Here is a 12,429-nt window from a genome sequence, read left to right on the forward strand (position 1 = left end):
AATTTAAATATTTTTGAAACACCCGCTTCCGTTTAATATGTAAAAGCAAATCATAGTTTTATAACCTTGAGTATTATCAACAGCAGGGAGGGAAGTTCATACTTGAGTTTCGGAATCAATGCCTTTTGGGGCATTGTTTACTTTACGTAGATTTTATACGGGAAACGTTTTTGCTTGCAACATAGGTCTGTTTAAGCGAGTTCATTTTAATGACTTATTAGCGGCATGAATATGCTTAATCAAGCTGCGGTAGAAGCGCTGTGTTCGGCGACCTATCTTGAAAATTATTTGGAAACTATGGAGAATTTGCCGGACGATCTGCAAAGAAGTGTGTCTCAGCTGCGGGAATTAGATATTCAGTGCAGAGGTGAGTATAATTCGTTTTGAGATTAACAAAACAGGGCTGATCACTTTTTTCTAGATTTGAAAATAAATGGGCAGAATTTGTTTATATATTGGTGTTCGTGTTATTTGTGACGTGTGGTAAAATGTCCGGCGGATGTATCATGGGTGGACCAGTTTCGGTGAGCATTAGCATTCGATTCTGAATCATATCAATATAATATTTATACACAGACAGTTGTTATTCAAATAGCTACCTTTTTATGAGTATTTCTACGCCTCAAATGAGCACTGAACTGGCTGCTATGTAGCAAAGATCACTGCACCTACGTCAAAAACTGTAGTATGCATCAGCAGTAAATATTGTTAACGAGTAACTACGTCACCTGTTTCGGTGAATGAAACATTTATTGGTATAGCTTACAGCCAAAAGTTTCCAACACAATTTTGTTTAGTGTTTTATAAAAAAAATGTATGTTGTTCAACAAAACATGTACTTATAATAATTTATTAAAAAATATTTTGAGACATTACTAAATGGAGTCCTCGAGAACCAATGTTAACAGACAACATTTTAGGAACATGAATATGACAATTCTGATGTCTTGCAATTGTGTTAAAAGTTGAACAAATGAATAGTTATAATGGTAAAATTGTTTGGTTAAAAAATATAAGCAGCATTATGAGTTTTAATAAATAAACAAACAGGTATCCAGAAATATATTTGTTAAAAACATATAAGGACCATATATTTGTGGCAAGTATCTGTAAAGAGAGTTTTGCCAGCAGACGCTGTCACAATCATGTGACTTCAATAACAAAATAGCAGTGCCAGTACAGCTGAGAACAGACAAAAATAGTTTTTAAAAATAAGATTTCTTTCAAATAATAGTCTTCGAAAATCATAGAAAAAAGGTATTAAGAAATGTTCCATGTCTGTGACTGGGTAAAGTCGATATTGCTTTCTTTGCTTGTTTTAACCTTATTTTTACGAACATTTCTGTGAATGTGACAGACATTTGTTTACTTTCCCCATGCAAAAGTCAACAACGTCAGAAATTTTCAAATGTAAGTACTGTTGAGCACCAACGACGAAACCACCGAAACAGGGCCCTCACTGAAACACGGACGATATATGTAATTTTTTTAATTTATGGAGTAAACTTGCATTATTATATATGTATTAAATTATTATTATTTTTAAGAAGTACTTTGTTTTATAAATGTCAAACTATATGTGATCAAATATTTATAACTAATAGCATGAATCATAGTTATTTCATACCGTGATTTTACCATGATACTGCCTTATCATTTCATATTATGGTCATTTTGTAGCATTGTGAAAAGTAATTTTGCACCATAATCATTCGTACCATTGTCATTTTGAAAAAAAACAATCAAATAACCCATTTCGTTTTTGCACAACTTGTCATGACCATTTAAATGATGTCCTAACTTCAGTTTAAAATTATTTTATTCAAACCTAGACTTGTGTGAGTGATGTATGGATAAAGTGATTATTCTTGCAAGTTTTAGATGCCCGAGTTGTTGGTGCTTTAACATTTACTTAGATACACTGTATGGCCAATCCTTTTTTGTTAAATCATTAAATAAATAATGAACCACTTTAACAGATTATAAATACAATTGAAAAGTTCTCATGAATTTAAAGAAGTTTGAAATTTGTCATTATGAGGAATACTATACTTAGGTGACACATGAACATTGATAACAGTATTTGTGTAGCTTGGAACAATAATTTGATGATATGTATATTATACAGAGATCTATAAATTATTTAATACTGATATTGAGGTATTACTCCCCAAATTTGATCTATTAAATTGAAACTGATGTTTGTTTTTTTAGGTATTCTTAATGATATTGATTGCCAGCAGGAACTGTACAAGCAAGATGGGGCAGTGAAGAAAAAGTCATTCTTTGCAATCCAGAGAGCCCTAATTCGGTGTCAGGAGATTGGTGATGAAAAGTTAACACTGTTGTCTGTAATAATTGACTTTATTGAAAACAGGACACGACAGTTGGAGCAGGATCGGGAAAATTTAGGTATGTTTCCACACTTTTTTTGACTAGGGATGCAGAAATGGAAAATAACATCACCAATACCAACCAGTCTATAGAACAGTAATATGGTCTAGCCCTGGTGTTCACCAATTACAAACTTTCAAAGCAATTGACAAATTTATTTAAATTTGGCAAAAAACTTTACATTTTGTTAAAAAATAACTGGGTTTATGTAATTTTTGAAGTTCAGTAGATAATTTTTTTTTTTTTTTTAACTAACCCAGAGCTAGAGTGGTATTTAAATATATAAGAATATATCACATTCACATCCTTCACTTCAACTGATGATTTACTGAAACCAAAGCAACACTTGTCCCCTAAACAGGTACTTAAGATTTTTTGTTTTTAAGGTTAAACAAGTTCACCCAATGGACTGTTGATTATATTTTTAAAATCATATGTTTATTCGCATTTGGCAAGCAGACTGTTATTTTTCTGCACCCCTGTTGAGAGTTCAAATATAGCTCACCACGGTAGTAACACAGTACATAACCTTTATTTTGTTTCACATTTGACTTGGAGAACTCTAAAGCCATATTTTTTGTAGATATTTAGAAATAAAAGGTGTATTTGTTTATGCCAATTCATCAACATTTCCTCAAACAGAAACTTGGGTATGTAGAACTTTAGAAGATTGGGGGTAATTTTCAAATATTCATATGAATCATTAGTGGCATTGCATAGCCCTTTAATTTCATTAGGAAGCCAGTTAAATTGCCACTCGGTGTTTATTTTTTTTATCAAATCAAAGGAGGGTATACTATTTCTAGTTTGCTGTGTATTTCATTTTAAAATAAAATGGCTGATTACACCACTTTATGAATTAAATTACATTTTTAAATATTTGTATAATAATGTATACACAGCCACAGAAATCCTTCTGTTGGCAGAGAATATTATGTTTTCATAATTTTTGAACATTGCTATCATTTTGAAAATTGATTAGCAACTAGTAGTTAACACTACAGAAATTTGTGTAGCGATCTCTGAAACTTGTGTAGTAAATCGCAACACAGTATCGAACAAAATCTTTCCTGGTTAAGAAAATTAAAATTTAATAAAATGTTACCATGTTTCTGTAATTTTGCATCTCAGACATGTGGGCCACCAAAAGAACATATTTTAAGAACAATGTTTAAAATTGTGTGCATGTAGCTATGTTACCACAATGGTACTAAACATTATGGAATAACCTTGTGTTTCACGTTTGTGTTTAGATCCTGGGTCAACAAGAGAACAAGACAAAGAGGAGGTACTAACAATACATGTTCCCCCGCCAAAGAAGGAAAGCAAACCATCTCATATTGAACCAGTAGAGAAAGTGGAGAAAGCCGGTAACAAGAGACAACGCAGGCAGAAGAACCACGACGTATCTCAAGATGATATCAAAGTACAACCATATTCTACTTTACTGGCATACAAAAGTGTATTTTTATAATTTTAGGGGGAAGAGATATCAGGGCCCATATTTTCAAAGCTATCTTAGCATTACAATATTGTAAAATCATTGGGGGATATGATGTTTGTCCCTGTGTCATCATAGTCTCCAACAGCTTTACAATATCGAAAATATGTAGCAAGTTTTGAATTGGAGATTTGGATTCACAGGAAAGAAATAGGAAAATTTATGTAATAACAATTCAGCACATTGAACTACAGCTGTTTGGTGTTTAACATTTAATAATTTCAACACATCATATTGATATTAAGAGAAGAAACCCACTGCTGTCTCATTGGCTACTCCTACCAACTAGCAGCAAGCTGAAGGAATCTTTTGTACGGCACTGATACCCTAAATGGATTTCTAGTTTTATGAGTTATGATATTTGCAGAATACAGTGCTGAATCTGATTTGTTAAACTTCATTTTTGCTTTTAATAATCTTAAAATGATGAGACCTGTACATGTTTTGGGTTATTTTTTTGTGTATGTCTTCTTTTTTACCACATACAAAATAAGGTCTCTCACTCTAAATTTCAGTTAATATTTAATGTAAAACAGAGTGTAAATGCAAGAGATGAAGAAACCTCAAACACTTTGATAGATTTTGATGGCAATTGTATATTTCACTTTTTACAGGATGACAAAGAAAAGGCACCAAAGAAGAAGAAGAAGCGGAAAGTAAAGAAAGAAAGAGATGATTCGCCTGTCGATCAGCCGATCGACCCCGATGAACCCACTTACTGTCTGTGTAACCAGGTGTCTTACGGAGAAATGATCGGGTGTGACAATGATAAGTGTGTTATCGAATGGTTTCATTTTAACTGTGTCGGACTTACTTACAAGCCAAAAGGAAAATGGTATTGCCCAAACTGTAGGGGAGATAAGCCAACTGTGAAGAAGCCTGACAAATAAGATTGGGCCTTATTATTTTTTTATACTGTATTTGTGTAAAGTATCATGTGAACAAATTTTAGTGAACAGATTTTTAGCGGAGAACTACTGAACTTAGAATTTGTAGCATTTCCTTAAATGAGATGAATTTTGTGGCAACTTGTCTCCTGATAATCTGTCTGATACAGACATTTTAACCCAGAAACCATAGAAGATGTGTAGATGGATCTACCTGCAATTGGTGTTACAGTAAGACAGTTCGTTGTATGTTCATGAGTGTTTCATTTGATGGACAAGTGCTATTTTTCAGTTTAGTAAGAACTTTGCTCAACATGACAATAACTATAGTAAAAGAATGACTACAGTAAAAAATGAAAACAATTGCCCTGATTCCTCTTTATTAATGTGTTGACGGTATTAATTGTGACATTAAATTACTTTTCTTTTTTCTTTTTTTTAGTCCCACGTAATGAGTGCACATATATAAATATATATATATTAGCATTTCATTGAAATCAGTGCAGGGCTCTCTCTGGATGAGCAGCAAAATTTGTCAAAATATCTATTAAAACTTCAAAAATTAAAAAAACTATTATTCTCTCTAACAAAATATCAATTATTACATTAAATTATTTCTACAATTGTTTTAAAAATTTGCAAATGGCAAATTTGGCGAGTGCCAGAGCTAGCTCTGAATCACTGGAGAAAACCCATAGTGAGCAATATAATTACGATGATAAATAATTTCTACTTTATAGATGTGGTTTTTAGTCGGTCCCAAAGTTTTTATTGTAGAATACATGAGTTCAAGTGGTTAAACATTTCGATCCAAACTCTCTATTGTTATTTCTTAAATTAAGGGCACGAGTCAAAGGTCAGTCTATAAAGAATGTACTGAGCATAAAACTACCAACACAGGCTTATATGCGGGGGGTGGGGGTGGGGGGTTAGTATATTTTCCAGGGAAGTGTGATGTTTACATTTGTGCATTCATCCAACTACGGTCAATCTTGCTATCTGGACATGGTTAGTTTGAGAGAAGTCTGGTATAGTAGCATAAGGTCTCCACATTGAGTCATTAAAACTGAGAATTGGAGATGTTACTGGGATGCAAACATAGCATGTACTATTCCTAAAGTACAGTAGCAGGTTAAATCATGAGGTACAAAGTTCGTTTTGTTTAATGACACGACTGGAGCAGGTACAAAGTTCGTTTTGTTTAATGACACGACTGGAGCACATTGAATAGTAATCAACGGCTATTGGATTTTAAACATTTGGTCATCCTGACCCATAGTCATCTGAGAAAACTTGCTACATTTTTCTTAATGCAGCAAGGGATCCTGCGATGCAAGCACCTCAAGTAACTAAACTAAATCCCTCCTTGATGAGGTGCATGAAAAAAAAGTCACTGTCAAAAAAATAATTGGACATACATGTACAAGTATTTGAAGTGTTTAAAATTGTGGTTCTTAAAAAGATTTCATCACACCCTATCCAACAAGCCAAATCTGACCAAACACCTCTTTGTTTTCCCTGTAAGTGCTTCATTCTAGCATGTTCGACCTAAATTATTGCATCCTGCCCCACTCCCTCCAGCTTAGGAACACTGATTTGAAAAAATAAAATATAAATATAAATTTGTTTAAACATAATTATTTGAAACATTATAAATATTTAATTGGCAAAATATTAGTTGGAGCTATTGAATGGTAATGTCACACAAATGTCTTTAGAGGATTTTTCTTTTAATGTTTACAGCAATCATTACTCTGTGTTTAGAATTATCTGTTCAAATTTACCGACAAGCGATTACTCTGTTTATATAGTCTTAGGTTTGAGAACCTTTTTATTAGTACTACTAGTAGTACACCACTCTTCACTGAAATGACAGCATCTTTGTGAATAGACATTTCTTGCAATTAAAAGAAGAGAAAAACTATTGTTTGTGCTCTGGTATGAATATGGAATAGATTGTTATTTGTTAACATTTATTTGTTTGTGCATATTATGAAATATTTGTATTATGTTTTATAAAACATTATGGGCATTTTTTAAGGTGTTGGGCCAAGATGTTAACAAATCATGTTTTTGTCTCGGCTTTATGAATTAAAAAGGTGAGATGTAGGTATTATTTTTCTGATGGCGATGGCATCAACTTTTGTATTTAGCTCAACATTAAAAGTTTTGGAACATGGTTTGCAACTGTGGATGTTCATCACAATGCATGTGAAAATAATGATTAAAAAATAGCAATACATGTTACGTTATATAATTATATTAAAATTGTAATGGAATTTTTAAAAATTGAATTAATTAATTGGCATGCATTGAGATGGACATTTATGAATGCAACTATCAGTGACATGAAATAAATTTATGTTAGGTGAGACAGTGCTGCAGAATTCTTGTTTACGTTTGAGATTGTTGTTACCAATTATAAGGGCTGTCACATTTAAAACTTTATTAAATAATTATATGTTTTATTTAAATTACCTAACATTAATAATTAGTAAATTATAATCTATGCTCATATCACACGAGAAGTGGTTCCTTATAAATTCTTGGAATTAATATTGTTTTGATGTACCAAAAAACATAATATTTTATCTGGGGTTTAAAAAAAAAAAAAAACCCACAGTCTGATACATGTAACTCTGTGTTATTGTTTTCTTGTTCTTTTACAAATCGCATAATGTGAAGTCTTGAAGCCTACAGTGTAATTCTTCAGAATATACACCTGTTACTGTCACTAAAAATATATACATTATTTGATTCCCTAATTTAAATGAAAAACCCACATGAAATGACATATATTTGTATTTGTGAGACTGAGCATCCCTTATTTGTGTCCCATGGACACTTTGTCTGGTTGCGGTTTTTCTGTTAAAATACTGACAAATAGGTAGAATGTATAATAAAGTAACACAATAGGTGAATATTGTCTTGTATTCTTCCATAAATTGACAGCCTTGCTAATAGGTAATTATATATTAAAAGTCTAAATTTGGCTGATAATGATATATGACAAGCATTTCCACTTATTGTATTGGTCCTTGTAGAAGTACATGGTATATATGCTGTATCTTGATGGGTAACTAACTCACTGGTATAGATATAATACCATTTACAATTAGTTTTGCTGATAACTGAAACTGCAGTAACACTTCATCTTTTTTCTTCAAACTTTCAAAATTTTAAGTGAAACTTTTTTAATTCCACATTTTATTTATTATAATTGGAGGCAGCAATCTTGTAGTACCTGTATATGCTGAACAGGCACTTCTATAGCTGGTAAAATGGCACTTTTTAGCAGTAGTGAGAAGTCTGAAGTCGCAACTATATTTTGGACCTAATCCTATTTCAAAAACAAAATCACACAATACATTAAGATATCGACTTATTAGTGTCATAGCTCACTTAGAACATTGTCAGTCCCTTGTTTTACTTTGTTACCAGACTGAACATGAACATATTTTGCACCATTTGTTATTGACTAGTCAAACATCATTAGCATATAACAAAATGTTTGCTCAGCAAAATGTATTAAGAGTTTTACCAAATTTAGAAACAACACTACCATTTGAATCTAATTATATTTAATTTATTACAGTACTAAAATTGAGCCAGTATATGATAAAAGAGAAACAGTCCTATGGAGGCAGAAATGTTTTATTTACAATTTACAAATAAACCTAAACTGTCTAATAAATATGTATTAGTATTATTATTATTATACCCAAGCATGGAATATTTAAACTTACAGAAACCATAAAAAAATTATTCATATTTTCAATATAGTGAAAGCAAACAAATGATATTTCACATTTTCATAAAATTATATTTACCAAATACTGGTATATTTTTATACTTTTTATTCTGGTTTGCAATATTTTTGGTAGTTTTGTGATAAGAAATATTCAAAATTATAAAACATTTACAGTTAACTGTTTGAAAACAAATTTAAAACAGTATTACAAAGATGCTGATTGATTGATATTTATATCATACATACAACTATAGTCTACTGTTTCTGCACAATTTATCTTGGGTCATGCATATTCAGTACATACTTTGAAATAAGAAAACAATGTTTTATAAACAATATATCAGTAAATTCACATTTATTTTATAGTTACATTCTTAAAATCATTCGCTAGATCATCTTAACCACATGAATAAAAAGATACATTTTAGTTTTTTAATTTACTGAAGAAAGATCATTCAGTCTACTTCCTGGTTGAGTTTTCTATGACTTAATTAGAAAACATGACAGTATGTATATTATTAATAGAAGGTATGTTATGTGGTTTTGTCAAATGAGGTGTAAAAAATTGTATTTTTACTCATTGCTTAGCAATTTATTAAAATTAGATCTTCACTTAATTTGTGACAAAAGAATGAATGAATGTTTATCAACACCACAGCACAAAGTTTTGACAAAAGAAGATAGTGGTTCCCCCATGATCTCTCTGTCTCTGTCTGTCTCTCTCTCTCTCTCTCTCTCTCTCTCTCTCTCTCTCTCATCTCTCTCTCATCTCTCTCTCATCATCTCTCTCTCTCTCATCTCTCTCTCTCTCTCTCTCTCTCATCTCTCTCTCTCATCTCTCATCTCTCTCTCTCTCTCTCTCTCTCTCTCTCTCTCTCTCTCTCTCTCTCTCTCTCTCTCTCTCTCTCTCTCTCTCTCTCTCTCTCTCTCTCTCTCTCTCTCTCTCTCTCTCATCTCTCTCTCTCTCTCTCTCTCTCTCTCTCTCTCTCACACACACACACACTCACTCTATCTCTCGTCTTCCCCTACCCCCAAAGAAATACTTGGTTATTAAAACATCAAACCAGTGTCAGTATCTTCATGCATTATGTACATTCATTGGTAAAAATGGTTGGCATAGTAAATCATTGAAATGCTATCACTGCCAAAATACTGCCTATTCATAAATATTACTAATGAAAAGTAACACATTTTTACTTAATTTTATATGTATGTGTATTTTAGAAGAGTATATATTGTTTAAGATTCTACCACAGTCACAAAACCATCATCACAGTCAAAGTCATAGATTGGTATTTCAGATGATAATTTGGCAAAGGGTATGTATTGCTGTTAGTCTAACTGTACCAAAGATTATGAATTATGACATTTTAACACCCATGTTGCACAACACTACTTCTGACATCATTTAGTATTGGTACAGTAGTAGTTTTAAAATTAATCATGCATCAACAACTTACAGTATTTTAATATATATATGAACAAAACTGGGTTTTTGGTATGATCATGTTGTCTTATATGTACATGTCAGCTGTATTTTCATGATAAAAGTTTACATCTAGTGATCTATATTTTTTCTTTCAACTTTTAGTTCAAAATGACATCACCAATAATAAATAAAAAAAATTTTTATGTGGTTTAATATGGCACCTCTCTGATTTTCTAGAATGTTTTATTGTACTTGTGAATATATTAGTCTAGTTCTTGGAAACAAGTGTACGATTATGGCACTCTGACAAACTTCATAGATCCAGGTGGACCTTTTATTGTCTATTTACCCTGCCCCACCCTCAGCAATCTCAGGAACCTATAATTATTTGTTTTGAGTGCTACATAATTAAACATATTTTGGTGTAAAAGAGTTATTTAGTACCACAAGTATGTGTCAAATTAAAACACTGAGCATCATAATTTGCTGATTGTTTTCTTATTTGTTTTCCTTAAATGTGTTTGTGGTCTTAAATAGTATGTGCAACACTAATGAGCCTTCATAACAATAAGCAGTGCACTAACCAATGTTCTGTTCTTCACAGTTATAGCATTTATTTAAATTACCAATCTGATTGAATTATAGTCAGCGACTCGACATCCTCGAAGAAGACAGTGGAACTATGAAACGTGTTATGGTTATGGACCATGTGATCAGATTAGGTATTATTCTCGTCTGTGCAGTCTTGTGAAGCAGGAAAAAACTAAACTTGGAGCATTCCCAGTAGTCCGTCTGAATAACAGTTACTAGTCCATAAAATCATGCAGAATGATCGGCATGTTGCTTTACTATTAATGTAGTGGTTTTGTCAGTGAAAAAGGCTGGGAAAGAAACTATCGTTGGCATGTCTTCAATATTTGGTATAGAGTAGGACATCATCTATCATGTGTACTTTGCTGTAGACAGAACACTACAGACCATGGTCTTTGATGTACCAGGACTTCAAGGGGCATTGGTTCACTCCTTAGAAGAATTCTCTACTACTGAGCTACATCCCACCCAGAGTGTCAGTGGATACAAACTTGTACAATCTTCCAATCAAACAAATAATCTCTCTCCATAGTTGTTGCTCAGTCAGTTGAACTCTCGTCAGAGGTGCATGCGTTGCAGGATCAAACCACCTCAGCGGATTCACTAAACTGATTTTTCTTTCCGTTTCAACCAGTGCACCACAACTGGTCAAAGGCCATGGTATGTGCTTTTTTGTCTGTGGGAAAGTGCATATAAAAGATCCTTTGCTGCTAATGAAAAAATGTAGCAGGTTTCCTCTGATGACTATGAAAGAAAGAAAGAAATGTTTTATTTAACGACGCACTCAACACATTTTATTTGTGGTTATATGGTTAAGGACCACACAGATATTAAGAGAGGAAACCCACTGTCGCCACTTCATGGGCTACTCTTTTCGACAAGGGTTCTTTTATATGCACCATCCCAGACAGGATAGCACCTACCACAGCCTTTGATATACCAGTCGTGGTGCACTGGCTGGAACAAGAAATAGCCCAATGGGCCCACCAATGGGGGATCGATCCCAAACCGACCACGCATCACTGATGACTTCGAGTCATAATTATCAAATGTTTGACATCCAATAGCCAGATTAATTTATGTGCTCTTGTGTCATTGAACAAGACAAACTATAGTAGAGATTGTTTTGTCCTGTACCCCCCCCCCAAAAAAAGAGCATGGACTACATAGAAAAGGTGGGTATATTTGTTTTTGTATGTCCTACTCTTCTGCCTTATGCTTTCCTTCACATTTTCCATATAGCAGAGGCAACTTTAATGACTTCCAAGTTTGCTCGCAAATGACTATAATTTGAAGTGGAACAGCAATATTTCTGGTTTTGATGACAGTGTTAACTAGCATGGGAATTAGGAGAAAAAAACATGTTGACGTGCGAGGTTAGCAATATATATATAATTTTTTTTTGCCCAACAATGGTTCACAAGGGACCATGAAAACAAAATTATGGATGTGAAAAACACTATTATAGATTGATTTAGATTCTTTCAGAACACTCTTCCTCAAATTTGAAAATCTAAAACAGCTATTATTTAGCATAATTTATTTAACTATATCTACAGTTCATCTAATACTGATGCCTCTCTTTGATTTTCGTACTTGAAATATCCCAATATGAAGCAGTTTCATCTAGGCAGGGGGAAAAAAAAAAAAAGAGGGTTTGAAAAGACCTAAACAATTCAAAGTACTTTTGCTATGGTAATTCTGAATTTATTATTATTATAATTATTTAAAAATTTCAATTAAAAGATTATCCTGTTCTTATAATTAACAACAATGGTACTTGCTTAAACCCTTTTCAAAGAAATGATAGCATATGTTGCTAACTGGATTGAGAACTGACCCATGTTAAAAAAGATGAAAGGAGAACAGAACAAAA

The 12,429-nt window shown here is 32.6% G+C and overlaps 1 protein-coding gene across 1 annotated transcript; it reads left to right on the top strand.

The window, feature by feature from the left end:
* Positions 1-80: 80 nt before the first annotated feature.
* LOC121375699 (inhibitor of growth protein 1-like) lies at positions 81-9,317 on the top strand. The gene is made up of 4 exons (XM_041503290.1): positions 81-367; positions 2,215-2,412; positions 3,648-3,820; positions 4,510-9,317. Exons 1-4 carry the CDS (start codon positions 226-228, stop codon positions 4,783-4,785), a joined length of 789 nt encoding a protein of 262 aa, XP_041359224.1. The 5' UTR covers positions 81-225; the 3' UTR covers positions 4,786-9,317.
* The last annotated feature ends 3,112 nt before the right edge of the window (positions 9,318-12,429 follow it).

The sequence above is a fragment of the Gigantopelta aegis genome, chromosome 6 (genome assembly GCF_016097555.1).
Source record: "Gigantopelta aegis isolate Gae_Host chromosome 6, Gae_host_genome, whole genome shotgun sequence".
Lineage (NCBI taxonomy): Eukaryota > Metazoa > Mollusca > Gastropoda > Neomphalida > Peltospiridae > Gigantopelta > Gigantopelta aegis.

What these genes read in the sequence shown, in the direction of transcription:
- LOC121375699 (XM_041503290.1), top strand. Translation starts at nt 226, where the DNA reads ATGAATATGCTTAATCAAGCTGCGGTAGAAGCGCTGTGTTCGGCGACC. An exon ending in ATTAGATATTCAGTGCAGAG is followed by an intron (nt 368 to 2,214) that starts GTGAGTATAATT and finishes TTGTTTTTTTAG; the next exon opens with GTATTCTTAATGATATTGAT. An exon ending in TATCTCAAGATGATATCAAA is followed by an intron (nt 3,821 to 4,509) that starts GTACAACCATAT and finishes CACTTTTTACAG; the next exon opens with GATGACAAAGAAAAGGCACC.